Here is a 15847-nt window from a genome sequence, read left to right as displayed (position 1 = left end):
TGGTCAAGACAATCTCCTGCAGTTCAAACCGAGCATCAGTGTGGGGAAGAAAGGTGATTTGAGGGCCTGTGAATGTGGCATGGTTGTTGGTGCCAGAAGGGCTGGTCTGAGTATTTCAGAAACTGCTGATCTACTGTGATTTTCACGCACAACCATCTCTAGGGTTTATAGAGAATGGCCCGAAAAAGAAAAAACATCCAGTGAGCGGCAGTTCTGTGGGCGGAAATGCCTTGTTGATGCTAGAGGTCAGAGGAGAATGGGCAGACTGGTTCGAGCTCATAGAAAGGCAACAGTGACTCAAATAGCCAACCGTTACAACTGAAAGGGTGATTTGGCTTTTGTCACCCTTCTTCGAATGACTATTCCTGTCCCAATCAAATAGCTGAGGCCGGCAGTGAGAAAATTAACACCAGACACGTGCGTTGGTATCGCTCCTCTCTCAGCAGGGTGCACCAATTTATTGCAAATACAGAGGGGTCTTATACAGTTCAGGGTGGGCTCAAAATGGACAAGAATACACATGTTAACTTCTCATTGACTACAGTCCAGAGATAGGACACAGTTCTTTGCATATTCATAACTTCTCAGTAATGGTCTGGTACTTCCATTTAGGGCCAAGGCTCCTCTCAATACATCCAAGATGGTATAGCTTGATTGACAAGAGGGTCAGCAGCATGGCAGAAACAGAAAACCTTCACACGCAGAAGACTGAGTCAAGGAATTACAATTTTTTTATATATTTTATTATATACCTTCACACAACCAAGGTAGGCAGAAGAGCATCTCTGAACGCACAGTACGTCGAACTTTGAGGCAGATGGGCTACAGCAGCAGAAGACCACACCGGGTGCCACTCCGCTCAGCTAAGGACAGGAAACTGAGGCTACAATTTGCACAAGCTCATCGAAATTGGACAGTAGAAGATTGGAAAAACGTTGCCTGGTCTGATGAGTCTCGATTTCTGCTACGACATTCGGATGGTAGGGTCAGAATTTGGCATCAACAACATGAAAGCATGGATCCATCCTGCCTTGTATCAACGGATAAGGCTGGTGGTGGTGGTGTCATGGTGTGGGGAATATTTTCTTGGCACTCTTTGGGCCCCTTGGTACCAATTGAGCATGGTTGCAACGCCACAGCCTACCTGAGTATTGTTGCTGACCATGTCCATCCCTTTATGACCACAATGGACCCAACATCTGATGGCTACTTTCAGCAGGATAATGCGCCATGTCATAAAGCTAGAATCATCTCAGACTGGTTTCTTGAACATGACAATGAGTTCACTGTACTCAAATGGCCTCCACAGTCACCAGATCTCAATCCAATAGAGCATCTTTGGGATGTGGTGGAACGGGAGATTGGCATCATGGATGTGCAGTCGACAAATCTGCGGCAACTGTGTGATGCCATCATGTCAATATGGACCAAAATCTCTGAGGAAGCTTCCAGCACCTTGTTGTATCTATGCCACCAAGAATTGGGGCAGTTCTGAAGGCAAAAGGGGGTCCAACCCGTTACTAGCATGGTGTACCTAATAAAGTGGCCGGTGAGTGTATGTGTAATGAACATGTAGCTGAGCTGTATATATGTGTAATGTACATGTAACTGAGCTGTATATGTGTGTAATGTACATGTAGCTGAGCTGTATATGTGTGTAATGTACATGTAGCTGAGCTGTATATGTGTAATGTACATGTAGCTGAGCTGTATATGTGTAATGTACATGTAGCTGAGCTGTATATGTGTGTAATGTACATGTAGCTGAGCTGTATGTGTGTAATGTACATGTAGCTGAGCTGTATATGTGTAATGTACATGTAGCTGAGCTGTATATGTGTAATGTACATGTAGCTGAGCTGTATGTGTGTAATGTACATGTAGCTGAGCTGTATGTGTGTAATGTACATGTAGCTGAGCTGTATATATGTGTAATGTACATGTAACTGAGCTGTATATGTGTGTAATGTACATGTAGCTGAGCTGTATATGTACTCAGTAGTAGTGATGAGCAAATATGCTTGTTCGAGCTTGGTACTCGATCGAGTATTAGGGTACTCGATGGTACTAGTTACTCGGATGAGCATCTCGCGATACTCAAGAAAATCTCATCATCCGTTTCCTGTAAGTTTGGGCGCAATTTCTCAGCCAATCAACACGCAGGAGACTCTTTGGTACATTCTGTGATCATGCTGGACCCATACATGTCGATAGCAGCGATTGGTTGATCAGATGACCCTGCCATATAAAAATCTCGGCCGCCAGTGCCTGCTTCAGACGTATTCTGGAAGAGAATAGAGACAGAGCTGCTGCTGGTCAGGGAGAGCGTTAGGGAGGGAATTAGCGTTCCAGTAGGCAGAGAACACTAGCGAAAGAACTAAACAGCCCTTGTAAGGGCTTAAAATCGTTATTGTTTTTGGTATTACTACAGACTGGTGGCTGGGACTTGCAGTGCAGCTACCACGAATTCAGCAGCACACTGTGGTGACCGGCTGCTGGCAGAAAGGGGACATTAGGTGTTGCATACAGACCCCTAAGAAGTGCTCAGTGTACTCTTTTATTGTTTTGTGGTTGGTGCTGCTACTGTCGTACATTGTATTTATGTGATTTGTAGTACACCTGCATAGAACTTCACTGCTCATTGTCCTGTGTAACAGGTGCCATAGACCACAGCTCACCACTTATACACAGACTCTATACGACAGGCTCCAAATACTAGTGTGACACTAACCACCAGTATATTTACCTATTTCTGTATTTCTTACTGAGGGCATACCCAAGCTCACTGCTAATTGCCCTGTGTAAGAGGGTGGCATTGAGTTTATAGCTGCAGTCAGCAACAGATTGTATAGGAGAGCCTCCGAAAAACTAGTGTGACCACCAGTATATTTTATGATTTCTGTATTTCTCAGTGAAGGCATATCCAAGCTCACTACTAATTGCCCTGTGTAAGAGGGTGGCATGGCATACAGTATATAGCAGAAATTACCCACAGATTATATTTGACAACCTCCAAATACTAGTCTGACCAGTATATTTTCTTATTTCTCAGTGCAGCCATATACAAGCTCACTGCTAATTGCCTTATGTAAGAGGGTGGCATACTCTATATAGCAGCACTTATATTTAGCTTCTGAGGGGGAGGCAAGGTCAGTCACAGGACCGGTTAGAAGAGGAAGAGGGGTGGGCAGAGGGAGAAGCAAGGCCAAAGCAAGTAGATCAGCAACTGTTTCACGGAGTCAAACTCCCGTGGCCAGGCCTAGATGTTGGCAAGTCTGGAGGTTCTTTAAAGAAACTGCGTATGACCGACGGACTGTAGTGTGCAACGTGTGCCATGCCAGGATCAGCAGGGGAGCCACCAATACCAGGCTAAGCATTACCAGCATGCGCAGGCATATGAGTGCTAAACACCCCACTCAGTGGAACCAAGGCCGTTCAGTGACTGCTAGTCACACCCCTGCTCCTTCCCCTGTGTCACATGCTGGATCTGTCAGTCCCCCCGCCCAGGCCCCAGGCACGAGGGCCTTCCGCCCGACAGCCTGCAGAAATTTATTTCTTTATTTCTTAGTGCAGCCATATCCAAGCTCACTGCTATTTACTCTTGTGTAATTAGCAATGAGGTTGGTTGCGTGTGACAACGGGTGGAACCTGGTGGCGGCTCTGCAACACGGCAGCCTCACACATGTACCATGCCTGGCCTACGTCTTCAACCTAGTGTTGCTGCGGTTCCTTAAAACCTACCCCAATTTGGCCGACTTGCTCACCAAGGTGCAGTGCATCTGTGCACATTTCCCCAACTGCTACAGTCAAATTCAAACTCAAATCAGCGGTGGGGAGAAGTGGTGAGTCACATGATGCAAGGAAAGTTACCCCAACTGCTACAGTCAAATTTAAACTCAAAACAGTGGTGGGGAGAAGTGGTGAATCACATGATGTAAGGAAAGTTAGCATATGAGTGCTAAACACCCTACTCAGTGAAACCAAGGCTGTTCAGTTACTGCAAGCCACACCCCTGCTCCTTCCCCCGTGTCACGTGCTGGCTCTGTCAGGCCCCAGGCACGAGCGCCTCCCGCCCTACACCCACCCCTTCACCTCCACTATGCTCCACACCCTCCAGCAAGGTGTCCAAGTGCAGCGTTCAACTGTCCCTACAACAGACCTTTGAATGGAAGCGCAAATACACTGCAACTAACCCACATGCATAAGCCCTAAATGTGCACATAGGCATACTGTTGAGCCTGGAGATGCTGCCCTATCGGCTGGTAGAGACAGAAGCTTTTAGGAACCTCATGGCGGTTGCTGCCCCTTGGTACTCTACTGTGTCTGGCCTAATTTTTGGGAGGTTCCACGCCTGCCTCATCTAAAGGCCGGTAAAGGACACTTTACACAAATCGACTTCAATTCAAGTGCTATTTTGCAGGGCGGTCAGATCATCTATTGTAACTCCAAGATACACACCACTGTTCAAAGGAACTCACAGTGAAAATGGTGGATCCTAATTTAGCATCCTTGTGTTATCCATTTCAAACCATATTATCTGTATATGTCAACTTGCAGGCGTCCTTTCATTTTTTAGCTGTTTCAAAGGCAGTAGTCAGCTACTGGTCAGTCTAGTAATTTAAAAGACAAGTTATTAAGGGCGGGGGGGGGGGGGGGGGGGGGGAGGAGGGGAGCTGTCTGCTTGTCAGGCACTGGCAACGTTCAAAGGAACAGGCAGTGAAAATGGTGGATCCTAATTTAGCATCCTTCTTGTGTTGTCCATTTCGAACCAGACAATCTGTGGATGTCAACTTGCGGGTGTTCTCTGCCGTCCTTTCGTCCTTTTATTTTTTAGCAGTTTCAAAGGCAGCAGTCAGCTGCTCGTTAAAGGCCACTTCATGGCCTTTTTTTGAAATCTTCAATTTCAATTTTCAAATGAAATCAACTTCAATTCAACTAATAGTCGAATTTAAATTTGACTATCTTGCAGCGCTGTCTGTTCATCTATTGTATCTCCGTGGTGTCAGGCTAAGTTTTTGGGTGGTTCATATGCTACCTGTGTTTTAATGGTTCCCTGTGTTCTCACTGCCATGCTAAATTTTGGGGTGGTTCACGTGCCCACGCGGTGGAATTCCACACTCCATTGTGGGTTGCCAGATGCCAAAGTGGACGTGGATGTCTGCTATCTGTCAGGTACTGGGCCCCTTTGAGGAGTCAACACAGATGGTCAGTGGTGATGCCGCCATCATCAGCCTCACCATCCCGCTGCTGTGTCTGCTTCAAACCTCCCTGCTCAGCCTATGCCTTCGTCTCAGGAGAAGGGGGAACATCTGCCGCTAGATAGCCAGCCCAAGTAGAGGAGGAGGAAGAGGAGCAGACTGCTGCCGCGACTTAAGAGGGTACCCATGCTCAGTCCTTAGCTGTTGAGCGTGTATGGCCTAATGAGGAGGAATTGTTGGAGAGTCAGCCTATTTAGGAGAGGGAATTCTAGCGTGTTGGGACCCTGGCGCACATGGCTGACTTTATGTTAGGCTGTCTTTCCCGTGACCCTTGGGTTAAATTTTTTTTTTTTTTTGCAACACCGATTACTGGGTGTTCACCCTCCTGGACCTTCGGTACAAGCAGAACTTTTTCACTCTCATTCCTGCCGAGGAACACAGTATGAGAGTGAATCAATGTCAACAGACCCTGGTGCAGAAACTGAAAATTTACTTCCCATCTGACACCACTAGCGCCAGAAGACGTAGTTCTGTGGGCAAAAAACGGGGGAGAGGAGGGGTGGAGCAGGCAGCTTGTAAAGGGGCAGGGGAACACTCTTCAAGGCCTTTGACAGTTTCATGGCACCCCAGCAAGACTGTCACCCGTCTCCAGTCTAGACAGAGTAGGGGGGAGGCCTTCAGAAAGATGGGGAGGGAGTACCTTGCTGACCATACCAACGTATACAATCTATGGGCAACTGCAGGTATATAGTCTATGCCACCCTCTTACACAGGGCAATTAGCAGTGAGCTTTGATGTGACTGCAGTACGAAATGGAGAAATAAGAAAATATAGTGTCACTAGTTTTTGGAGGTAGTTGAATAAAATCTGTGAATAACTGCAGCTATATAGTATATGCCATCCTCTTACACAGTGCAATTAGCAGTGAGCTTGGATGTGACTGCAGTAAGAAATGAAGAAATAAGAAAATATACTGGTCACACTAGTTTTTGGAGGTTGTCGTATAAAATGTGTGGGTAACTGCAGCTATATAGTATATGCCACCCTCTTACACAGGGCAATTAGCAGTGAGCTTGGATGTTACTGCAGTAACAAATAAAGAAATAAGAAAATATACTGGTCGCACTAGTTTTTGGAGGTTGTCGTATAAAATGTGTGGGTAACTGCAGCTATATAGTATATGCCACCCTCTTACACAGGACAATTAGCAGTGAGTTTGGATGTGACTCACCACTTCTCCCCACCGCTGATTTGATTTTGAGTTTGACTTGAGGTGCTGCGCTGCCCTGCTGCTAGCGTGTTGTCAGAGCGGGTCTTCAGTGCAGCAGGTGGCATCATCACTGTCTTGCATAATTGTTAAGAGGCTCACCTGCTACAGCTTCTACATGGGTCACTCTGTTCTCACCGCCATGCTGTGTCTGGCATAGTTGTTGGGAGGCTCACTTGCTAACTCAATTTTAATGGTTCTCTGTGTACTCACTGCCATGCTGTGTCAGGCCGAATTTTTGGGAGGTTTCACGCCTGCCTCATCTAAAGAACGGTTAAAGACACTTTATGGTCTTTTTTGTTAATGTTCAATTTCAATTTTCAAAGCATACCACAGACATTCATTTCCTAGCTTCTTCTCACAACTTACGGGGCCTCACGGTACATAGGCTACAGCACTTGCCCTCTCTTAGATACTCTTTAAAGGATTAAAAGTGTGTTCGTATAAATTCCGGGGCCTCTTAAGAAGACTGTATTAATTCTTCGTCCCTACCTCCAATGATTTGCCTCATGCACAACTGCATGAGGGTGTGAGGCTAAATCTAGCCATAATCTGGCTATTTTTGTTGGATGATTGTATTGTCCATTTCATACCATGTTATTGCTGGTTACAAACTTGAATGAATAAATATTCAAAGTAACCTTCAGGCCTTTGACCACGGCTGCATGTGCCTCACCCATCTTGGTCTGGGTCAGTGGTGTCAGGCTAAGTTTTTGGGTGGTCCATATGCTACCAGTGTTTGAATGGTTCCCTGTGTTCTCACCGCCATGCTGTGTCAGGAAAAATTTTGGGGTGGTTCATATGCTACATGTGTTTTAATAGTTCCCTGTGTCAGGCTAAATTTTGGGGTGATTCATATACCACCTCTGTTTTAATCCTTCACTGTGTGATCACTGCCATACTGTTGACCATAATTTGGTGTAATGGTGCGATTAGGCAGCCTCAGAGGCATCCATGCATGCTGCCCCTGTTGTTTTCCTCATTTTCTGAGGTTGACAGGTTTTCACACGACCTTCCCTCTTCTGACCTTGGGTCCCCTGCAAAAATGCTTGAGTTTCCCATTGCCTTGGGGACAATGGGGTTCGTTACTCGAAACGAGCACCCGAGTATCGGGAAATATTCTTCTCAAGTAACGAACATCTGAGCATTTTAGTACTTGCTCATCACTACACAGTAAAGCTGTATGTGTGTAATGTACATGTAGCTGAGCTGTATATGTGTGTAATGTACATGTAGCTGAGCTGTATATGTGTAATGTACATGTAGCTGAGCTGTATATATGTAATGTACATGTAGCTGAGCTGTATGTGTGTAATGTACATGTAGCTGAGCTGTATATGTGTGTAATGTACATGTAACTGAGCTGTATATGTGTAATATACATGTTGCAGAGCTGTATGTGTGTAATGTACATTTAGCTGAGCTGTGTGTAATGTACATGTAGCTGAGCTGTATGTGTGTAATGTACATGTAGCTGAGCTGTATGTGTACACAGTAGAGCTGTATATGTGTAATGTACATGTAGCAGAGCTGTATATGTGTAATGCACATGTACCAGTAATCGGCTAAGTATGGCAGAGAATTGTTTTGTGTAACAGGACCCTAATGGTGTGTCACCCGCATAATAACAATTTCAGCTTTTATTCTCCAGATTGGATTATTCCCCGGCCTCTACAATCCCCATCCTGCCCCCTGTCTGCGGCTACATAGAGGTCTCAGTGTATCCGCCCCCCCATCCCCTCGGCTTTAATTTGCAGAATCCTCTTTAGATTACCCTGTATATGTCTAACACTGATATATATATAGCTGGTTACACATCTTCCCATGTAATGTGCGGCCGATGTGCTGATCCAGTGATAGTTTGTGCTGCCCGACTGATCGTGCTGCCCGACTGATCGCACCTTGTGAGGAGTCTGTAAAAGAAAACAGAGATCACCACTCATGTACATACAGGATCAGCGCTCATGTACGCACAGAGATCAGCGCTCACGTACGCACAGAGATTCATTGTGATCTTTAAACATTGTGATCGTTCTCAAATCGTTGTTGGCTAAAATTTCGCAGATCGCTTTGTGTAAACAGTCTTTTACTGATTCACCCTATGTGTGAGATGGGCTTAAACGATCTTAAAACCGATCGCAATATCGATTTTTCTAACAATTTATCTCTTCGTCTAAACGCTGATTATAAAAACCAAATCATTGCTTCAAAATCGTCAAATGATCGATTGGGCGAATTATCGCTCTGTGTAAACGGACCATAATTTCAGCATCGTTCCTTGATTTGCCAGGATCAGATGGAGGCAACGACTGTAGTAATAATCGTAACTAAAAACTATCGTTCTGTGTAATGTGGTGAACAATTTCAAGTTAACGATAAACTCTCATTTGCAATCGTTTATCGTAAAAAACAAAAAAAACTAAAATCGCTTTGTGTAATAGAACCCTCAGAGAGATTGAGACGGCTGTACAATATTTAGTATGGTAATGGGGTGTATATACTTTAATATCCAATATTCAATGCACAAATATTTCCTTTTTGGACAAACAATATTTGTTCTGAGTGAAACATTTCTCGCGTTCTGTGCATGAAAATGGCTTCTCCTCTGATTTTTTGACGTTTAACAAGATTAAATATCTGAGAAAAACATTTCTAAAATCTGGTCCATGGCAGCGGCTTTCCTCCTATGGGAGCTTCTATGTTCCTCAAGGTTTGATTGATTTGTAAAACTTTCCCCACATTCTGGGCATGAAATTAGCTTCTCCCTTTTATGATTTTCTTCATGTTCAACAAAATATGATCTTTGAGTAAAACATTTCCCACATTCTGAGCAGGAATATGTCATTTCCGGTTCATGAGTTCTAAGATGTTGACCAAGATTGGATTTAGTTGTAAAACATTTCCCACATTCTGTACATGAAAATGGCTTCTCCCCAGAGTGCACTTTTTTATGTGTAGAAAGATTTGAACTATAAGAAAATCGTTTCCCACATATTGAACATAAAAATGGCTTCACCCCAGAGTGCAGCATTTTATGTTTAGAAAGATTTGAATTATTTGCAAAACATCTACCACATTCTGAGCATAAGAAAGGCTTCTTCCCTGTGTGAATATAAAGATGTTGAATAAGATTCGATTTGGAAGTAAAACATCTCCCACATTCTGAACATGAAATTAGTTTCTTCTCTGTGTGACTTTTGAGATGATTAACAAGACCTTTTCGAGAAAAACATTTCCTACATATGGGGCATGACAACTTTTCTTTACCCATATGAGTCTTTTGATGCCTACCAAGACTTGATTTCTGGGTAAAAGATTTCCCACATTCTTGACAAGAAAATGGCCTCTGCCCTGTGTGCAGTTTTCGATGTTCAAAAAGATTTGATTTCCGAGCAAAACATTTCCCACATTTTGAACATGAAAACGGCTTCTCTCCTGTATGAATTCTCAGATGTCTATAAAGGTCTGATCGAAAAGTAAAACATTTCCCACATTTTGAACATGAAAACGGCTTCTCGCCTGTGTGAATTCGCAGATGTGCAACAACATTTGATTGAAAAGTAAAACATTTCCCACATTCTGAACATGGAAATGGTTTGTTCTTCTTTGGTTTAACAGACTGAAGTGAATGAGTAGATGGGACTAGTATAACAGGTTCAGATGCCAGATCTTTGCTGTGAGGGGCTGGGGGTATATCTGGGGGAATAGAAGGTTCTTCATATGTATCTTGTGTGATCTGACCATCTGCTGTAATATCTGGAGATATCTGATGTCCCTCTGATCTCCGGGTACACTCATCTGCCAAGAAGAATCACATCTTAGTGTTATTATACTTGATAACCTTGTATTCTGTATAGTAAGTCTGATGCACAACATCCTGAAAAGCAACTATAGGCTGAGAATGAGAGCAGGATATGACATCATGGAACCTTCCCAGCAACCTGACCTCCCTCCCATCTAATGTCATCCGGCCCTCCCTCATCCACAGCTATATATCACCAGCACTGATGTCATCCGGCCCTCCCTCATCCACAGCTATATATCACCAGCACTGATGACATCCGGCCCTCCCTCATCCACAGCTATATATCACCAGCACTGATGACAATACAAAGGAGCCGATATTCTAATCACCACACAGCTGATCCCGGGCGGTTTATTTCTGCGATGACATATCTATATGAGGGCTTGTTTTTTGTGGGACAAGTTGTACTTTTTATGGCACCATTGTGGCACACACAGGACTTTTATATTGGTTTCTTTTCTATTAACAAAATACAACAATTCTGACAGTTTTAATAATAATGTATTTAGTGCTAGGATGACTATTAATTAGACTATGATGTAATAATCGCTGTTATAGCATGTAACAGTTGTCTAAATAACAAAGTGATAATATAGTTGTTACAGTTATGTAGATATCGTTCTCCAGCGGGGAGAGTGCCGGATATGCTAATGGTGTTCTGCTGATTTTCTTACCGTGAGTCACTGGTGACAGAAGGGGTTAAGGATCTACCTGCCCCTAAACTTAGGACGGAAAACTCTCCGGATGGCGATGCATGTAAGGTAGAAGTATATATACCTCAAGCCCTTGTTGTAGTTCCTGTACTTTAGCCGTATCTCCAAATCCCTATTCTGATAGTTGTCACTACTACAACCGCCTATTCACGTTCTTGCATGCTGTCAGTTCAAACTTCAAGTGACGTCACTCCTTTGTCTGTATGGGTGCTCGTGTAGGACACAAAGATCCAACGCGTTTAACCGTTTACGATCACCTTCGTCAGGAAAGTGTCCCAATCCTATGCACCTTCCCAATCTGAGCCCAGCCCCCTATCCCTGCCTATTTGGACAACCTGCCCTAAGGGTCCTTTTACACAGAGCGATAATATTCAGAATCAGGCAGATTCCACAGATTATCGCTCCACCTAATAAAAACAACAATCAGCCGAAGAAACGATTATCAGCTGATTGTGTCTTCAAATCCAGACTAAAAATCATCGGTCGGTTTCAGAAGTGACAGGCCGCTCAGCCAATCACTGGCCGAGACGGGACAGCGCCGCAGACAGTGATTGGCTGAACTGAACGGCCTGTCACTTCAGAGACCAACTCAGAAGCTCCAGAGGCGGCTGCGGGGAGAAGCTAGAAGAACAACAGGGAGCATGGACAGATTGCGTGTGTGTGTTTGTATATATATATATATATATATATATATATATATATATATATATATATATACACACACACACATACAGCCCTTGCTGCACGATTATCTAGCCATGTAATAGGCTCAGTAAGTCTATCTGGCAGATCAGCGCTAGCTTACCCGGAATATCAGCCACTTAATACGGCCCTAAGTATCAGGCCCAATTAGTGCAAGGAGGGGAGATGAAACCAGTCAGGTGAAGGCAAAGGGCCACAACAAATGCAGGAGAACCACAAGTCCCAGCAATAAGAACTAGGAAGGCTAGACAGAGGACAAATTCCATCATGCCAGGAGGTCCCGGAAAACACAAAATCACCATCCAGAAGTAACACAAGTCCAGAAAAAACAATCGAAGGGAAATATCAAGAGCAAAAATTTACACGAGATCACATCAAATCCAAAAAGTCATCAATACAGATGAAAAGGGTCAAACACCAAACAGAACCCATACGATTACGTTTATCCCCTAACAGAAGACGTATTGTGGTCATCCAGGGGTTAAGGTTTATCTCCAGTACAATAACCTGTAGTAATGTCGTCTGGAGGAATAATCTTCCTGATAACATCCCCCCCCCCCCACACTTAATGTCAGAGATAAAATGCTGAGACCCCCGACCTCCTCTCAGGACACAATGATGTCTAATTCTGGAGCTGATCCTCCTCTCTGATGCTTCCCAGGAGGTTTATGTTACTGATGATCTGACACAAGGAGACGCCCCCAGTAGGTGCCACATATATACAGATCACATAGATCCCACACCCCAAATACCGACCCTATGTGTGACTGTTCTCTGCATTTAGTGGTGTCGAGGTGCCTTCCCAACGAAGGCCTACTGTTGTTGGCTGTCTCCTAATTGAGTTGGAGAATGGGTCCGGATCCCCTCTCCCACACCATGCACTTAGAATGAAGACACAGACAACGTATCTTGCAAACAAGTCTGGTGTGTCCTGCTATCTCTGAGAACCCACCTTTATTTATACAGGAAAAAACCAATGGATATGAATGTAAAATGCAAAGTCATACACTATGCAAGTCATCAACTTCAAAAGAACGGATAACTACAGATATGTTTTGACAGATATGGACATACAATAAGATTAAATGTTCAATTAAAAATTGTTTACATAAGGATGTTGATATTAAAAAATTGTTTACATAAGGATGTTGATATTAAAAAATTGTTTACATAAGGATGTTGATACATGAACATTTTGTTATCTGCTTACAAAAATGTGAATAATAAAATAACATTAATTATCTGCTAAAAACATATCTGTAGTTATCCGTTCTTTTGAAGTTGATGACTTGCATAGTGTATGACTTTGCATTTTACATTCATATCCATTGGTTTTTTCCTGTATAAATAAAGGTGGGTTCTCAGAGATGGGGGAACACACCAGACTTGTTTGCAAGATACGTTGTCTGTGTCTTCATTCTAAGTGCATGGTGTGGGAGAGGGGATCCGGACCCATTCTCCAACTCAATTAGGAGACAGCCAACAACAGTAGGCCTTCGTTGGGAAGGCACCTCGACATTATTGGCGCCCGAACAGGGACATTTGATCCCCAGGTTGCCAGGGTTTATATTCATCAAATGTCCTTAGTTGGTAATCTCGTGGAGCATCAGGATTATTAGGATCTATTGGTTCCTTAATAAATACCCTTCTCTCAATCACAGGGTGCAAAGCATCAGGATGAGGCTTGTGTGCCCCACATGCTAAGCAAGTGTCTTCCCAGTCTGGGTTTTGTTGACCACAGTTGAAACATACCCATCCCGGGGGTACGTGTACTGTTTTTGTGTAAGAAGGGGGGGATTTGGAGCTGAAGTAAGGCTCGGTCCCTTTTTGTTATCTCCCCTCTGGGTTATATCCCAGGTTCCCTCTTTCCAGTCATACATCCATTGTTGGTCCTTTGCCTGTTGAGATAGATCTTTCATATGGGTAACTGTCATTTCCCATCCATTATCAATTATTAATCCTTCCCTTGTTTCTTGGACTTTAGTCCAAGTATTGGGGTTAAAAACAGCATCGTGTTGGATGTTAAAATATTTCAACATTGCTTTTGCCCTTTTTGCTTGTTCTTTGCCATATCGGCAGGTCACTATGTGGGTTGCAGAAACCCCTTTTGATTCTGTTTGTCCCATTTTATATTACTTCGTGATCGTATAACAGGAGGCACCCAGAATAACCAACTGATGATTTTCTTTCTTGTGTCCTGTACACTTATGACCACGGATCACTACCAAAAGCTGGGACTTAGAATATTCCACGGTTCAGGGCTTCCTTTTCTAATGTTGAAATACACTCTTGCTGCTATGTAGATTGCAAAACAAGTTACCCCAAGTATACAGAGGACAGTAATTAGCATATTACAGATCTTTCCCTTGGAAACAACCAGACTACTGTCCAGCGTCCTTGTATAGTTAGGCTACTAGGCTCATTCCAAAGTGGTTTTAGCACTGGCACTGTTCCCACTGCACAACGCTCCGTGTTTATGAGGATCTGTGTGACAACCACGGCCGGGCCCTGAGTAACAGTTTTAGCCTGAATGAGCAATTCTTCGCCTACTATATACTATCCCTCACAAGTTAGGACAAACAAACATAGAACAGCCAACAACAGTAGGCCTTCGTTGGGAAGGCACCTCGACAGTGGTCACTACTCACCTGGGCGGTTATCTGTAGTGATGTCCTCCTTATACTGCTCATCACTGCTGTCATCTGGCTCTTCTTTCATTATCATATCTGTAGCATTAATATAGTTCATATCCTTCCCTGTAGTGATATCCTCCTTATACTGCTCATCACTGCTCACATCTGTCTCTGAAGCATTAATTTTGTTCCCATCTTCCCCCTGATTCATAAGATGTGAGAGAAATATTGTAAAAGTCATCAGACAGGAGGAGAAGTCAGGAGGGATGTACAGATCATAGGGAACATCTCCATCTACCTGATCCTGAGGGAGAAGAGGACGGGGACATCTCTCTGGTGCTGTTCTCTTACTGGATCTGACTGGAGGGAACACATACAGAGACTGAATTCATTCTTTCCATCCAGATAATACAGAGAGGAGGTGTGTATATAGTCCTGTCTATTACCTGCTGATGGGAGGGGCTGCTGATCCTCCAGCATCACATCCTTGTACTGATCCTTGTGTCCTTCTACATACTCCCACTCCTCCATGGAGAAATAGACCGCCACGTCCTGACACCTTATAGGAACCTGACACACACAATGATCACACAGTCATCCCCCCCACCCCTCCAGTGGTGTTACTGTATAATGTCCCAGCATTCCCAGCAGCCACAGTCTCACCTCTCCACTCAGCAGCTCCACCATCTTGTTGGTGACTTCTAGGATCTTCTCTTCCTCCATTTCCTCATGTATCAGGGGCCCCGGGATTGGGCTCAGGGTTCTTCCCCATCCTTCACACCCAGGGGCCCCACAGCGCCCACTAGAGGACTTCTTCACTACGGTGTAATCCTGTGTATGGAGAGACACATTACTATCACTCCATCCATTCCCAGAATCCCTCACCTCTCCAGTCCTATCCATCTGTTATTCCATAGATAAGAATGATGTCATGATGACATCACTCCCAGAATCCCTCACCTCTCCAGTCCTATCCATCTGTTATTCCATAGATAAGAATGATGTCATGATGACATCACTCCCAGAATCCCTCACCTCTCCAGTCCTATCCATCTGTTATTCCATAGATAAGAATGATGTCATGATGACATCACTCCCAGAATCCCTCACCTCTCCAGTCCTATCCATCTGTTATTCCATAGATAAGAATGATGTCATGATGACATCACTCCCAGAATCCCTCACCTCCCCAGTCCTATCCATCTGTTATTCCATAGATAAGAATGATGTCATGATGACATCACTCCCAGAATCCCTCACCTCTCCAGTCCTATCCATCTGTTATTCCATAGATAAGAATGATGTCATGATGACATCACTCCCAGAATCCCTCACCTCCCCAGTAAGCAGGAAGAGTATGTGTAGGGTAAGGGTTATTATCCTCTCCGCCATCTTGTTTTTGTCTCTCTGCATCCTTGACTGATGAAACAGGGAAGTTAATGGAGGATCCTGCATTTCAGTTACCTGGATGGAAAGATGTAACATAAAAAGATGTAATATAAAAACCACATAAATCCCATATAAAAGAT

The 15847-nt window shown here is 44.0% G+C and overlaps 2 protein-coding genes across 2 annotated transcripts in view; one reads left to right on the top strand and one right to left on the bottom strand.

Moving 5' to 3' along the window:
- LOC138786760 (zinc finger protein 84-like) overlaps nt 1-15847 on the top strand; it is a 790489-nt gene that overhangs the window by 105163 nt on the left and 669479 nt on the right. The gene's annotated exons all lie outside the window — the stretch shown is intronic.
- On the bottom strand, nt 8940-14675 carry LOC138786774 (gastrula zinc finger protein XlCGF26.1-like). The gene is made up of 3 exons (XM_069963816.1): nt 14617-14675; nt 14334-14520; nt 8940-10263 (listed from the first exon to the last, which is right to left on the bottom strand). The coding sequence occupies exons 2-3, from the start codon at nt 14431-14433 to the stop codon at nt 9095-9097; spliced, it is 1269 nt and encodes a 422-aa protein (XP_069819917.1). The 5' UTR covers nt 14434-14520; nt 14617-14675; the 3' UTR covers nt 8940-9094.

Source organism: Dendropsophus ebraccatus, chromosome 3 (genome assembly GCF_027789765.1).
Source record: "Dendropsophus ebraccatus isolate aDenEbr1 chromosome 3, aDenEbr1.pat, whole genome shotgun sequence".
Lineage (NCBI taxonomy): Eukaryota > Metazoa > Chordata > Amphibia > Anura > Hylidae > Dendropsophus > Dendropsophus ebraccatus.
This window is presented reverse-complemented; position numbering and strand designations above follow the sequence as displayed.